Source organism: Centroberyx gerrardi, chromosome 14 (assembly GCF_048128805.1).
Source record: "Centroberyx gerrardi isolate f3 chromosome 14, fCenGer3.hap1.cur.20231027, whole genome shotgun sequence".
Lineage (NCBI taxonomy): Eukaryota > Metazoa > Chordata > Actinopteri > Beryciformes > Berycidae > Centroberyx > Centroberyx gerrardi.
Window position 1 is genome coordinate 25,089,605 of NC_136010.1, and position 16,576 is coordinate 25,106,180.

The 16,576-nt window shown below is 42.9% G+C and overlaps 1 protein-coding gene across 1 annotated transcript; it reads left to right on the top strand.

The window, feature by feature from the left end:
• The first annotated feature begins 7,788 nt into the window (after window positions 1-7,788).
• LOC139911769 (keratin, type II cytoskeletal 8) lies at window positions 7,789-13,946 on the top strand. Its single transcript, XM_071899386.2, has 9 exons — window positions 7,789-8,454; window positions 10,625-10,833; window positions 10,926-10,986; window positions 11,127-11,222; window positions 11,360-11,524; window positions 11,789-11,914; window positions 12,107-12,327; window positions 12,466-12,524; window positions 12,725-13,946. The coding sequence occupies exons 1-9, from the start codon at window positions 7,921-7,923 to the stop codon at window positions 12,979-12,981; spliced, it is 1,728 nt and encodes a 575-aa protein (XP_071755487.2). The 5' UTR covers window positions 7,789-7,920; the 3' UTR covers window positions 12,982-13,946.
• The last annotated feature ends 2,630 nt before the right edge of the window (window positions 13,947-16,576 follow it).

Genomic DNA, 16,576 nt, shown 5'->3' on the forward strand with positions numbered 1-16,576 from the left:
AGGTACTTTGGGCATCCTTCAAATAATGTTAGTTTTGCACTGAATTTTACAGTATTGACGGCTCCCATAGTCCTCTTGTCTACTCAGTCATTCAAACTACTTCTTTTCATGGTTTTATATAATGTGTCATTTACTGCATGTTTCTGTACTATATCTCTTTATTGCAGTGTGCTGTGTACCTTTATGCAGGCTGATTTTCCCATTAATAACAATGTCTTGAATCTTTGAAATTTGCTCAGTGCTTTTCCAATGGGCTACCTCTGTCTTAGTGGTAAGGAATTTGACCTCATTGCTGTCATCAGAGCTTGGATAGCCTCACGTCTTCTGCCATTCAAACTCAGACAGAAAAATTTCTGCCCATAGGGACACCATTCATCAATCAACGTTGACCAATGGAACACATCATGTTGTACAGCATGCACATTGTATTTTTTCCAAACATGACTTTATAAAGGCCACAATCATTGCAGTTGCAATCATATCAAAAGTCGTTCCATTCTGCCAGAATTGAACGTGAAGAGATCATTGTGCAAATTTGCCTCCTACTCTGCCATGAGTTTTGTTTTGCCTCTTTGCTGCCACCAGAAGAATGTAACAGTTGTGCAAGTGAAAATAGTCCCCATTAAACTCGATAATTAGCTGCATGATAAAGCCATGTTAGGAAAAACTACCATCCACATGCTGTTCAACATGATGGATTATGCTAGTCAACACAGCAGTTTGTCTCTGAGCTGTTGTTAATGGATTTTTGAAAACCATGGGAGCCTATGACTTACAGGAGGCCGGGCAAACCTGCAGTAGAACAGACAGCAACACCTTCTGACTGTGGCAAATACATTGGTGGGTTGAGACTTTTCATGGACATTAATGGTTATTGGAAAAAACTAACATTGCACTGGTATTATCCTGTGAGAAGAAGAAAATTCCACGCCAAACACATGGTTATACACGACAAACTACATGTTGCACTTACATGCAGCATGCAGACAACCACACACTGTCAGGGTGTGGTTGGTCTTTGCCAGCTCCGATTAACAATTGCTTCTTTGATGTTGGTCTCATCAAATAGTCACACAAGATACATACATGATATGACTGGTCAGAGGGTAGCAAATGGACACACACATACATACACACACACACACACACACACACACAACACACACTGCGGTGCCACCCTTCCAGTTCAGCTTTGCCTCCGCTGTGCCAGTTAGCCCCCTGGGTATTGTAGTGCAGGGTGTGGTTGCAAAGGATTAGAATAGCTTCACAGAGCAGCCTTGCCCAGTGAACTGGTACATTCTCACCATGCTGAAAGATGTTACTTGTCCTGCATTCATAGTTTGCTGAAGACGCAGCCATTATTTTACACAATATGCGTTGACTGACAGAAAGCATGAATATGCATACGTGTAATCCGACACAGACGCAACATGCCGTGTGTAGACTGTTCCATTGGCCATTCTGTATCAGTCTAGAAACTTGAGTATGTGCTGTCGGTAGTTTACATTTTGTAGAATCTTCCTCATTCAGCTCTTTAAATTTTAGTGACTGAAGGTGTGGCGAGTGTCATCATTATTTTCCTTTGACATGCAGCGGAGTTCCCCTCAGGCTGGATGGACGAGGTCCACTAACACTCCCTTATAGTGGCTTTTGTGGAACTCTCATTTTGCCTGTGTGACTGTGAGGGAGGGAGTAGTCCTTCAGAAGTGCAGTAGGACTGTGCGTAGATGTGGTGTTTGTCTGCACCACACCTTGACCATAGGAATTTCAAGTGGGTTTCCGCTGTTCGCAGAGAGCTCAGGTCAGGATTAAGCAACAGTGAACTAAAGTGGAGGAACTCAGCTTTGGCTTTTGTATAAGGTTAAATCCAAAATGAGGCATCCATCAGTTGAAAAGAGTGACACACTGAAGGCATGAAAGTAAATTATTATGGATAAGTATTTGTTATTAAACCTGAGATTTACTGCTTGCATGATGAAATCATTGCTGTTATTAAAATATTGTGCAATAAATCTGCACCATGGATACAAAACGTTTTGGAATAAAAAAAAAAAAATGCACTCATCTCAATAGACAATAACAAAAATGCTGTGAAATTTGTAGAGAATCATTGATTTGTGATTTACCTCCTCGTCAAGTTATCAGTCTAAAAAACGTAGCAAATAATATTCCTTCTTTATTTTATCTCCCATTTCCCTGTTTTCTTTTACATTTTTTACTCTTATTTGTTTTCCACCCAACACACCCAATCATTTTCACAATAAATCAATCATTGCAAATTTAACTAGATGGCACTCAGTAGAGCGCATACCTCCGCCAACGCTATACAATTGTCAATATACGCCAGTTCCACATGTCACATTGTCACTAAAAGTTAATTTCTTTTTTTACCAACTTGTTTCACATCAGGAGATGCACATATTTTCATGACTGGACCTGAAATTTCACATGAGATCTGCCTGCTCAAATTCTAGCCACTTTTAAGCATTTCAGCCCACAACACCTGGCCAAACACATGGCCGATCAGCTCTATATCACTTCAGTGGCCATTAGGGCCGCTCTTCTACCACTGGACCAAGTTTTGATCTCTCCAGTGCCTCCATGTTGTTTGATTGGGCCAATAATGGAGGGTTTACCTCTTCTTCTGTCTGCTGACAGGCACGCAAAGGTTGATGTTACGTAAATCCGTTCGAAAGTTATATGTGTTTTTATGAGAAGCCACGGCCACTGCCATGCCCCCCTTTGGCCAATCGGTGTGAAAAGTTTATTAGTTCTTCCTTTCCCCATGACCAAACTTTCTATAAAGTTTCATGCAAATCCATTCATAACTTTTGGAGTTATCCTGCTGACAGACAGACAGACAGACAGACAGACAGACAGACAGACAGACAGACAAACGGGCCGGGCCAAAGCATAACCCCCCAACTCGGTTGGCAGAGGTAATAAATGACTTCTGTTAGTCATTATTTTCACCTTCAATTCAAATGAAAATATTTCCGGGCGTTGTTGTTACTTGTTGTCTGTACCCTTTTATGGGACTAAAACACATAATGTGGCATCAAGGTTAATGATAAGTCACCTTTTCACGTAGATTCCTACAAGGTCACAACAGATCTCACATGTTATTATCCATTATAATTCAACTGCTGCTCTAAACCATGGTAATTGGTTTAACCTTTAGCGCATCGCTTAGAGGAGAATCTTACTGATAAACATGTTGGCCTTTATACCAACCCCTACAGGGATAAGAAGACAAGTTTCACTCTCGCCCTGGGGACAGACACATCAAACTCTGTGTAGATTCATAACTAAAAATCTGTGTATGCACAAAACTAAAAACATGCATACGCAGTCTTTTCTTCAGATTTATAAAACCCTGCTGATGTAGTACTCAAGCATTGTTGTGTTTTATAAATCTCAATCATCGTGAAACTAATGCCCACTTCCCACAATTAGCCATAAGTGAGTGTCGACACGCCTCTGTTGAACCTGGTTTGGCCTCTAACAGCGCCATAGCAGCCATTGTATTGCATTGTATTGAACAGCCACTATATTGTAATCCATAATAGCCTGATTGATCACACATGCGCAGGTCTGATTTCTGATCTGATGTGCGTTATTCTTATGCCCACATTACTGTGCAATTTGGTGACAATGTGGAAACCCATTTACTTTCATGCTTGTTGAAAAAAGGATGTTAACACACATCTATAAATGTTATCATTATATGAAACTCTACTGAGACCTAATAGGCTGGTGTTCTGAAAAGATTAAGGCTCCAAATGAAATGTCGCCCAAATTCCGTTTTTTATATTACCCTTGTCTTTGCCATGTTGCAGTGTCACACTCAGCTCAGCTCATTCATAAAAGTGTGTATACGCATGGTGTAAAGCATGGGTGGCGGTACACACATTCTCACAGCACCTTCTCTATTTTTTATACCAATTTCTGTGTGGAAAGTGACATATGCATTCTTTTTATGCATACGCATCTTTTATACATCTGGCCCCTGGTTGGCTTTGAACCAGGCGGTGTGAACCTAATGAACCACAGACAAAAAGGAGTCACTGTGATCCGATATGATAATTTGGTTTATTATTATCATTACTGTCATTAATAATGCAATCCCTTCATTGGTTGAATGTGACTTGAAAAAAATATATGTCCAGTTTTATGTTTTACATGGAATGTGTGTTGTGTTAGATGTTAGTCAGGGACTTTGATTCATGCATAACTTAGTTCTCTCTGGTGCATCTAGATGGGCTTCACACACCTGTCACAGCCATTAAGATGTGACAAACAACGCATGGTTGATTAGATGTTCATGCCCTGAGCAATGGCAGAAACAGGTTGCCCTAAAGTGTGAAGAGAGATAAGGTGAAGTATCAAATTGCCGCATAATGTAATACAAACACTGTCCTAATTATCATGATAATATAGCTGGTACTAAATGTGCCAGAGGACTGTCAGGATTAATTCGCTCTCACATAATTGCTCTCGCTTTTCTCAGCAGTTCCCCTTGCCAAGTTTCAATAGAGTAAATTCCCATTTGAAGGTTGGCTCTCACAGCGCAACCGAACAAGCCAACATTCCACGACATGCGCTGACAGGAAAGCCTGAAATGTCACCTGTCATATCAGGGGAGATCAAATGAGATGCTGTGGCAGCTTTATAGGTGCCACTGCCTTTAAGGAAAGGTGTACAGCTTTTGCTTCATAATCCAAGGTAATTTGGTGACAGGTGAAAGGATATATGAAGGGTGGGGAGTGTAGCAGTTATAAAACCCTGCTGACTGTCATTTTCTCTGGATAGGTTAAAGGTTTTAGGGAAAGGGAGAAATTGTTTGACAAATCAATTATCCTTTTTGCAGCGCAGTCATGTGTCTCATATAGGAACTGTATATGCACAGAAAACAAACATGCCGCAGTTCACCTGTAGGTGTTAAGCTTCTCCATACAGCCAAACACATTATTCACACACAGTATGTACTGCAGGCTGTGCACACACATAAACCTGCAGCATGACATGAACAAGTAAGCTTATGAAACAGTATTGACATGACAGTTGTTAAATGTCTCCAAATGAGATAAGGTAGCCTTCAAATCAGGTATTACCATATTTGGCAAAAAGATTCAGCCACTGCCCTTAGGTGGGTGGCTGGGAAGGAGGGTCAGGTAAACCACGCCTCCCACACTTTCTCCCTTACTTTCTCCACCGCTTCAGATTCACTCAAATAGTTCAGTTCATACAAGGTGAAATGAAACACGCAATTTAAACCTGAAGCCATTGTTAACCATTGCAAATCTGGCAGTGTTGGCTTTCTGCAAGGAAATAGCTTCCTTGTTCTTTTCTGTTGTTCTATAATAAGAATATAATAGAATAACCAGCTCAGCTACAATTGAATTAAGTCACACAAGTAGTTTGCAGTGAAGTTCACACATATTTACACCGGCAACACCATCTACTTTTTGCTAAGACGTTGCATTGTAGTTGGCACTGGCTAATAATGGCATCAAATCACATCTACAGCAACATGGAAAAAGAGGAAAGAATGCAATTCCAGTGATCTTGGATGCTACTTTAAGTCCAAATGTTGAAGTTAATTTGAGTGTCTACAATGATGGTATCCTAGTAATTTTCAGCTGAGCAGCCACAGAAAGTACCATGACCACATGATGACAGTGCTGACTCTCTTGTTTCTAGCTTTGGGAAACATTTGTCCATTAGTCCAAATGTCCATTCGAAAAATGTGCACACTCTGTTTCCAGGTGTATTTTTATTGCATAGAAGTGTGATGAAGAAAATGATCTAAGAAGCACTGGTATTTTCCTTTACTGGGGTGTGGCTCAGTTGTGCCCTGCAGCTGATTTCGAGCCTACCAATTCACAGAGAGACGAGAGAGAAGCCAACACCTATACCACTTTAATGGGCCTCAACAGGTATCAACAGTTCCAAATCAGTCAGAACAAGAAATCTGCTCTACATTTGACTCCTGATGCCCTTTCTTCTCTAAACTGTCACTTATGCAACAGAGAATCAAGCTTTAACGTTTTGTACAAGAGCTGAAAAGTTGAAATAATGACGTGAAATAATCACAATGCACCACTGAATAAAACAGGTATTAACACCAACTTAGCCTTGGCCAACACAGTAAACAGTTTCTAAGACATAAACTGGTATGAGTATTGGAGGCGGTATGTATTTCCCCTCAAGCACCCGCAAGCTGCAGGTCTAAACACATGAACGAAAGAGTAGCTGAATTACACAAATCACCTTGGAATTCATATCCATATCCCGTGTATCCCTACATCCCTTCATTCTTAATCTCTTGTCTTCCCCCCTCGCTCTCCTTGCCCCTCTACGATACCTAGCCCATGGTGCCACTCTTACAAGGCCAGTACACCATGGATTAGTCACATTCATCCCTTGTGCATCGCTGGGTTCATCCTTTTATAAGAAATAGAGAAGATCTTTTCATCTTGACCATGACTGGAAGATTTTGCATTTCTCTTGCAATATGCGTTTTGCTTTGCTTTCTTCCTTTTCTCTTTACTTTCTCTGAAGAACGCTTGAAGAATTTTCCCATGCAATCTCTCTAAGCATGTGAGGGCACTTAAAGTACAAATTGTATTATATATACATGTAGGCATTATCTCAGGAATGTTTTGCTTAATATAGTAACATGGCTGATGGCTTTGAGAAAGGCATCATCATGCAGAGATTGGTTTGAAACATGGAAACTGTGGTGCATTCTGGTCCAGTGTCAACTTTGCAATAATACATGATAGTGTATAGCACACACACCAAAACATACAATAATAATAAACTTTACATTTACAGCACTAGACACCTGCAGTAGCATTACTCTGTCCATCAGTGCCCCCTATAGACACAAAATAAGTCTAGGAGGAAACTTCATTGCAATTTTGTACTTTTATGAGAGACTAGCAAGAGGAGAACACACTCAAGGTTTTCTGAATCCTTGTTAAACGGAGATGGAAAAAAACATTGTTTGGCGTTTTTCTCCACAAATGAGAACTCAAGTGCTCTTTATATCAAAAGTCATTGGATGACAGATGTTTACCAGAATTTCAGTAGAGGAGGGTTTGAGGGTTTTGCTTTTTGTGCTACAAACCATCAGTACAGGCTACTGCAGTGTTATCGAAGTGTGTTAAGTGAATTGTGTTGTCCAGTATATTGCATCTCCTTAAAGTATAATGTTAACTTGCATTCCTTGACCCATTATTTATGCCATGCACAAATGCCTACTTATATAGCACATGCATGCATAGCTTTGAAAACAGCCTGGCAGAATGTGTGTGTTGCAAATGCAGTGAGAAAGACCATGGTAACTGATTGAAAAGCAAATTGATTAATACCTATTTCAGCTTTCGTTAAAGCTCTAAGGTATCATATGCTATTTAGCATGCGTCTTTCTTGCAAGAATAAGAACAGGAGAAAACAGTGGAACAGTGAGTGCAGTTTTACCCACCCCACCCCACTGAAAGCCCCCAGCTATTTAAGTAAAAGTCTTTGCCAACATGTCTTTCCTCCCTTTCCCCCCAGGCCCTGATGCCATTCCTCTGCGAGCACCTGGGCGTGCCGGGCCCCGATCACCTTACAGGGGATGGCACTGCTACCTGTCTGACGGGCTGGGCTGCTCCGAGCCTCTCTACCTGCCTTCCAGGGGCCAGGTAGATGGAGGAGGGTCAAGAGGGAGGCGGAGAGCAGATGGAGCTCAGTGGAAACTCCTCCTCGCTCGGAGGCCCATAAAAACCTGCGGTGAACAGAGAGAGGACACTCAGAGGGACTCGACTCTCCTCTTAGTGAGCTCCACTGCTCTGCCGAACCTCTCTGTCTCTCTCTCTGCTCCCTTCCTTCTCTCCTGCTCATCCCCTCACCGAGGAAACAGAACCAGCCATGAGTGTCAGCATGAAAAGAACGTCTACAGTCTACAGCAGTAGCGGAGGCGGAGGCGGAGGCTCCACCCGCAGCTCGAGTCGTGGATTTGGAGGAATTGGTGGCAGTAGCATGAGTTTCGGCGGTGGAGCATATAAATCATTAGGCACCATGTCACTAGGCGGTGGTGGCGTGAGCGTGAGGCGCTCCATGGCTGTCGGCGGAGGCATGGGCGGAGGCATGGGCGGAGGCTTTGGCGGCAGCAGTGGCGTAGGCATGGCTGGTGGCTATGGCGGTGGTTTTGGCGGTGGTTTTGGCGGTGGCATGGGCGGTGGCGGTGGCGGTGGCGGTGGCGGTGGCTTTGGAGGGTCTCTTCTTGGCATGGGAGGTGGCGGTGGTGGCCCTATGATAGCCCCCATCACAGCCGTCACTGTAAACTCGAGCCTGCTGGCCCCCCTGAACCTTGAGATCGACCCCACGATCCAGACTGTCCGTACCCAGGAGAAGGAACAGATCAAGACCCTCAACAACCGCTTCGCTTCCTTCATTGACAAGGTAAATGACCCCTGTCTGTCTGTTCCATCTCTGTCAAGCTTATCCCCAAATCACGTCAAGAATGTTAACCGAGTTTCTTTTTTTAATTTTAAATGTGTCTGTTTAAAGCATGTCATATATTCCAGTATGGAATATTTTGAGATTTTAAATTTCATGTGAGTGTGCATTTAGGTGTTGAGATGAATGCAAATAAAGCATTAAGAATAGATGGTGATTGCACTGTATACAACAGTGTTCATTGCTTAGTGCAATCATCACACCTGAATAGCTGCAATAGACAGTCTCTCTCTCTCTCTCTAGAGCCCCCTGGGCTCATTAAATATTACACAGCAACTGATCCAAACCTGGATACTTTGCACACTAAGGGCCTAGCTAGAGCAGGCATTGAAAACTAACACTAATAAACACATTAGCATTCATTCGCTGTCTATTAAAATGGAACGTGCCGAAACAGCAGCTTTTCTAATCACCTCACATGAACTCATACATGCTTCTCAAAGCCCCATTGTGCAGCAACTAGCCACTACACTGAAACTGAAAGCAGATTGCTGCTGGTGAACAGTTTCCCTTTGAGCATAATTGGCCCCTTGCAAGCTGTTTCTCTGTAGAGTGAGAGGGAAGGGGGTTGAGGTAGGAAACTCTAGCCCGGCAGTATCCGGTGACCGCGCGCTCTCTCTGTGTGAGGGGAAGAGGGGGATCAGGTTATCATCCATTCCCATGGCAGCAAGGACTCACAGGCCTTCAATGGAGCTGAAAGTGGACGCCATGTAAACTCTACCTGCAATGCATGACACGCAACCTTATCAAAAGTTTTTGCATTAACTTTTAATTATTTATTCTAGATAGAAAGTGGCAAGACGTTTTCAAGAATATGTAATACTTGACGTAATCAAGAATAAAATAACAGTGGAGTTTTTATTTAAGATGCACCTTCCTTGCACTTTAATGTGTAATTAGAGACCTCAGTTCCACTGGGCTTATGAACACTGTGACGATGAGGGACTTTTTCTCTCAGGGAGAGATGAAAAAGAAGTTAGCCACACCCTGCGTGTGAAAACGCTCAGTCAGCTTTTCATACATGGTGTACAAACCACACCTACTCTTTGCTCATACAGGTGAACTGATCACATGCAGTTAATTCATAGAAGCCTTTCTTTTTGAAAAATAGAAGATGCAAAATAAAAGATTTAGCAATTAAGCATGCTTACTTACGTAGTACAATATAATACAAAAAACCTGCAGAATAAAAACCCAGCGGTTTTAGTGATCATTTGTATCATTGTATGAAATAGTAATATTGCACAAATCAATAAATGAATAAAGATCTGTAATTTATAACACAATATATGACAGTTAATACCCTTAGGCATGTAAAACCAGGCCTCTATAGTATTAATTATGGGGGGTTGAGGCAGGCAAGTTCATTCACTAAAACTATGCATCCTGGAGGCTAGGGAGGAGTAACCTCAGGTTTAATAGGAGGGGATAGGCTGAGGCGTGGCACTGTAGACCTCGCATTAACACTCCCCAAGCAAACTTGCACGCACACATACACACCCCAAATGGAGGGAGGGGTCTAAACTCCTGTCTGCCTGATACTTGATTGTACTGTACTCTGACTGTATCTTGCATGTAAGGTATTTTTTGTCTCCTTGGAGAAGGAGTTGAAACTTGTTTCTTAGGATCACGTCAGTTGTTCTCAACAAAATGACCTCACTAGGACAAGCACTGCTACAGTGTGTAGAGAGATCTGCACTCTCCAGAGAACATCCCAGCCCTGCGGGGATATTTTAATACAGCAGCTGCCAATATGTGTGCACAGAAGGGCTTTTATGTGGGAACGTCACACACACAGGCGTGGCACTATGGAAGGATCACCTGAGGAACTTAAATCAAAGAAAGCAAACATCGTTGTTACCCCAGAGTGAGCGTGTCTAATCATGCACAAGCCGGGCCGTAAATTTAATCCACTTATATATTTTAGAATTACACTGTCATGGAAATGTTGCAATGAAAACAAACATGGGCAACATTTCCCATAATACACTAAGCACATGAATCTCTGAATATGAACGTCAATGAATTGTTTTGAATTTCACCACAAAAACACATACTTCCCCTATTCATACTGGATCTAAACCTGACCAATGATGCCACTTCCTGTATACAGGTCCGCTTCCTGGAGCAACAGAACAAAATGCTGGAGACCAAGTGGAGCCTCCTGCAGGACCAGACCACCACCCGCTCCAACATCGACGGCATGTTCGAGGCCTACATCGCCAACCTGCGCAGACAGCTGGACGGGCTCGGCAACGAGAAGACCAAGCTGGAGGGAGAGCTGAGGAACATGCAGGGCCTGGTGGAGGACTTCAAGAACAAGTGAGTTCAAAAGCACGAGTCATAAAAGAAACAGGAGTCACAGAACAACAACTTCCAACAACTCATTTTTCAACTCTGTGCTTTTCTGTCAGATATGAAGATGAAATCAACAAGCGTGCTTCTGTGGAGAACGAGTTCGTGCTCCTCAAGAAGGTCAGTGAGTTTCAGTGGACCCACAGTAGAATTGTGAATTCCAGTCCCTGTTACTGCACCATGCCTTTAATGATAGTGGAAGAAATTATGCCGTACATCAGAGCCATTGCCAATACAAATTCTCTCCCCTCCCCTTCCAGGATGTGGATGGTGCCTACATGAACAAGGTTGAGCTGGAGGCCAGGGTTGACGCCCTCCAGGATGAGATTAACTTCCTCAGGGCCGTCTATGAGGCGGTAAGGAAAATAAACCATACTTTAGTTGTTTGCTTGCTTCTTTGCACTATCACTATTTCATTTACGTCTGGCTCTATCCCTATCTCATCTCATCCATTGTCATCCATCCTCACCCACTACATATACCTCTTCTCCAGGAACTGCGTGAGCTCCAGGGCCAGATCAAGGACACCTCAGTCATTGTGGAGATGGACAACAGCCGCAACCTGGACATGGACGCCATCGTGGCTGAAGTGCGCGCTCAGTATGAGGACATCGCCAATCGCAGCCGCGCCGAGGCCGAGACGTGGTACCAGCAGAAGGTATGTGGAGAGAGAACGTCACCCATATAATAGGTTGTCCACAAGCCCAATATGATACACACACACACACACACCCTGCACACAACTTCAAATAAAACTGCAGAGGAAAGTCCATGAAATCACTGGTCAAAGTTGTTTTAAATCATTTGGACAGAAGAGCTACGGAAAAGCCCTCTGATGTATTGAGAATCAACAACAGATAAATGTACAGACTGAATATTGATATTCGGAGATCTTCAGTAACAATTGGTGTTCTTCCTTCAGTACCAGGAGATGCAGACCTCCGCAGGCCAATACGGAGACGACCTTCGCACCACCAAGTCTGAGATTGCTGAGCTCAACCGTATGATTAGCCGCCTCCAGAACGAGATTGAGGCAGTCAAGGGACAGGTAGGCTTACAGTTACAGCTGTAACTGAGTATACCTTAGTAGTAATTTGCTACAGTTTGCTGGAGTTACAGGCCTACCAGCTAAGTGACTGTGTTTTGAGTCACAGTACCCTCAGCTAAGCCTATACATAGCACTTGAGCTTGCCATAATAACATCACTGCTACCGCTTTTGCTGTCTTTTCAACCTCACAGCGCGTTAACCTGGAAGCCCAGATTGCTGAGGCTGAGGAGCGTGGTGAGCTGGCTGTGAAGGATGCCAAGCTCCGCATCAAGGACCTGGAGGACGCCCTGCAGAGAGCCAAACAGGACATGGCCCGCCAGGTCCGCGAGTACCAGGAGCTCATGAACGTCAAGCTGGCCCTGGACATTGAGATCGCCACCTACAGGAAACTGCTAGAAGGAGAGGAGACCAGGTAAAACCTTGAGCTAGTTTTTGAGCTAGTTAAGAAAGAATGAACCTTAGGAGATATTGAGAGTACATTGCATCTCGGGGTATTGTACGGGCAGCTACACCAGTAGCTAAAATAGCTCATTTATGCACCTCTCTGCAGAATTGCCTCTGGTGGTTCATCTGCTACCATCCACGTCCAGACCTCAGGCGGCGGCGGGGGTAAGTGTGTTGCTCTATATTCTCACACTTGAAATGATTTCCAAGCCAATTCTCAGGTATTCATGAAAAAGTCAAAATAGAAAATGAGTAAGCCACTAGGGCCTGATGAACACTAAAATGATCAGATATTTTTAGTGATCAGAATCAGAAAAATTCCTGCCATCTCATCTCATCTGAAAACATCTCTTTCTCATCTCCAGGTGGTGGTGGTGGTGGTATGGGCATGGGCATCGGCGGCGGCATGGGCATCGGCGGCGGCATGGGCATCGGCGGCGGCGGCGGCGGTGGCATGGGCATCGGCGGCGGCATGGGCATCGGCGGCGGCGGAGGAAGCTCATTCGGCTACGGAGGCGGCATGGCCAGCGGCGGTGGCGGTTACAGCAGCTACTCAAGCGGCGGCGGCGGCGGCGGCAGCAGTCTCAGCATGTCCCGCTCTGTGTCCACAAGACGCTACTAAACACAGCAGTTGTCTGTCTTTCCCTCCCTTCCTCCTCTTCCCTCTTTTCCTCCACCTCCTCCTGTTCCTCCCCTCCTCCAGGCAACCACTCATACAAGCTTCCATACACCACGCCACCTCTCCCCCGCAGCCTCAGAGCAGCCCCTGATTTACACCAAGCCAAGAAAACCTGTTGCATTTGATCCCATCATTTACACGCACAGCACATGTCCCCGTAGACACAGGATAGTCAGAACGTGCAGTGGTGGAAATCAGAGGACGCGCAATGATCGCATCCATGTAATAGTACAGTTCTCTTTGGCATTTGCTTATCCTCAGAGAGTCAGAGAATACACCGAAATATAAGAAGAGGCAGAGAGATTATTAGACCAAAAACAATCGGCAGCAGAGATGTGAGTCTGTTCACGCTTCCTTTGATCAGTCAGCCTGGCTGTCTTTTAGTTGCTGGATCTCCTGTCATGTAGACAAGAGGATACTTGTAGTGTCAAGACGGAGAATCCTCCCAGGGCAACAATCATTGCACACAAAATGGCAGCAGCAGCGTATAGATTTGCACGGAAGGAGGTTCAGATGCCATGTTGTTCACCTCCAGTTGAAAAAGCAGATATGGCAGACACCCACATAGTGTTACAACTATAACTTCATCTCCTCTATTCTGCAATGTCTTCTCTGTTGTCTGCCATCTTGTGTGTTTTGACATCACTAAAAGCAGCCATACATAACACTCCTACAGTGGCAACCCATTCTCTGGGATTTAATTTTTTGTGTTCCTCCTTTTCTTCTCCCTTTCCGAGGGAAAATGGGTTCTCCACTAAGGTTTGCAAACAGTGTTTTAATGCTACTTTTCTTTCCTTTTCACTCTGAACAAAAAAGATGGAAAAGGCTGACTGGTGCAACCAGATTTATTGAATGTGATTGAATGTGTACCACCAAAACATCCTGAATAAATCTGAGTTCCATGTTCATCTCGTCTCCATCTTGTCAATTCTTCGTGGTGTATTGGAATTTTTGGGGCATTACAAATTACTTTGTGTTAGTTGCATTGTTTGTAGTTTGTAAACCACAAATACAAAGATGAGAGAGTTGCACTGCATAGTCAGATGAGTGAACAACTGCTACTTGGTTTGTATTTGTAGAAGTCCCACAGTCTCATACTGCACATTGCCCAATATACTGTATTTATCAAGACAGCACAAAATTAAGCAAACTTGTAAAAAATCAACCCTACCCAGGACACAAAACATTTTCCTCTCATGAACAGCCAACAGTCCTGTAATGCCCAGAAACCCATCAAATGAAACCTGTGATTCTAGCTACAAAACCAAACCCTAAGCATAAGAAAGTTCAATCAATCAAACTTTATTTGTATAGCACATTTTGTACATATCTGTGCAATGCAATGCGCTTCAGAGAGTTCACTTAGATCACTTAGAAAGCACTGCAGTAGATGCAGTACATACCCAGCAAGATGTCGCTTGAGGGTGCATGAGTTACAGAGGTGTAGATGACAGTTGTTACCTAAGGTTGACAGATCAGACAAATAAAAACGTCTGATTACTTAAAGCTGCAATAAGCTAAATTATTCGACCAGAGGGTGACAGAAACCACAACACATTTGCAATTAAACCACAGCAAAGCCACTGCACTATGGAGGCTTACTAAGGACAAACATTGCAAAGCAGCCTGCATAAAGACTAATAGCTAAACTAAACGTACCTACAGAGAAGTGTCACCGGTTACCAGTCTCACTTTGACAGAACAAAGTTGTCCCACAATGACAAGTGAAGAGGTAGGTAGCAAGTTTTTAGTTGTAGTAGTAGAGGGGGTGAGGGCCACTTTTAAACAGCGAGGGAGGAGACAAGCCAGTTTAAAAAAAACCGAAAAGCTACTGAATGGACCAGGAGGAGCTTCGTTCCGGTGCGGGATTTGACAAAAAAAGTTAGAAAAGAGGGGAAAACAGCAACTGCTTCGTCATTTGCTGTTTTGGCTTGAGAACGAGGCTTTGCGGCTTCCGTAGCTGAAATATGTTGCAACGCCGGTCGCTCGTCGCTCGCTTGTAGCACCGTCCTCCATCGTTGAGAAGCTGAAAATGTCAGTAGGTGGGTGGTGGAGTGGTCTTGAAATTGCAGTGGGGAGTTTATTATGATCTGCTTGTGCTATGTGGCAGTAAAAAATTTATTTATTGCCCCTGTACTTAAGCTCATTGTTTAGATTTTTTTTCCTACACCTTCCTTCAGTAGGTTAGTAGTTTTACAGATCGTTAAATGGTGGCCTCAAGCCTGAAAAACCCAATTTTTAACGCAAAAAACAGTGCATTACTACGGCTTTGCTCCAACTAAACTTTGGTTTAATTGTATTTATATTATTATTTGTCTGTTTATGTATTATTTGTTTGCATATTTTTATTTATTTTATTTTTAATTTCATTTTCATAAATCTGATGGGGTAAGGCATTGTCAGCCAACCAGGTGTTTGGTTGACACAAGTTTTATGCTCGTGTAATATGCTTATTCAGTCCTCCTTTAAACATGTTATGACATGTGAATGAATATAGCTGCTGCAGCACTAATTCAGCATAGATGTCTTATGGGGAACCTCTACACTGACTCTAGGAAGAAGAGTAACACTGAGGCTGAGGTAATTTATCGAACTGACAGAAATCCTTGGGATGTTCTCAGAGTTTGAAGGCAGAAAACTCCCACACTGTCCAATTCATTTGTCATAAAATAAGCCTGAGACACCTAGTCTGATAAAATCCCTTCTGACAAGTGATACAGAAAATAATCCTCATCATTCAGCCAGTACCCTGTCATCACACAGTTTGATCACAGTGTATACTCAGCAACATGTTATCTAAGGTGAAAGAACTGGATTGTTGACAGATGGATGGATGGATCTTTTTTTTTTTCAGGGATTTTCTCAGGTAGATAAACTGCCATGTCAAAACATACAAAGTAAATAAGACAGATATAAAACATACAAGCTGCTGTACAGCCAAACTTACATAAGTGTCTTTTATTTGTTCAGTGATGTTACAAAGTACCATGACCGTATGCATTCAAGCTGATCTGTGCAAAATACACCTGAATCCAGGTTAAAATATACTGAACAAAAATATGAATGCAACATGTAAAGTTTGGTTTTAATGTTTAATGAGTTAAAATATCCCATTAATTTGCCATGAAAAGCTTATGTATCTCAAATCTTGTGCACAACTTTGTTTACATCCCTGTTGGTGAACATTTCTCCTTTGCTCAGAATTTCACTCAAATGATTTTCTTATATGAACTGTAACCAAGTAAAATGTTAAATTGTTGCATGTTGCATTTATATTTTTGTTCAGTGTAGATTGCTAGATAGCTACATAGCTACACAGATAGCTACATAGATAGATAGATAGATAGATAGATAGATGACTTTTGTCGAAAGGCATTCTAGGAAACATAGGAAATCACTAGCAGTTTGAAGGAAAGTGGATACAAGATAAGTGTCATCCTATCCCATTACTCCAACAAAGAACCTGCATGTTATAATCTGATGCTGTCCTCTAGTGACTAGAAGCGGGACATCATTATAAGATTGTAGCCAGTCGCTC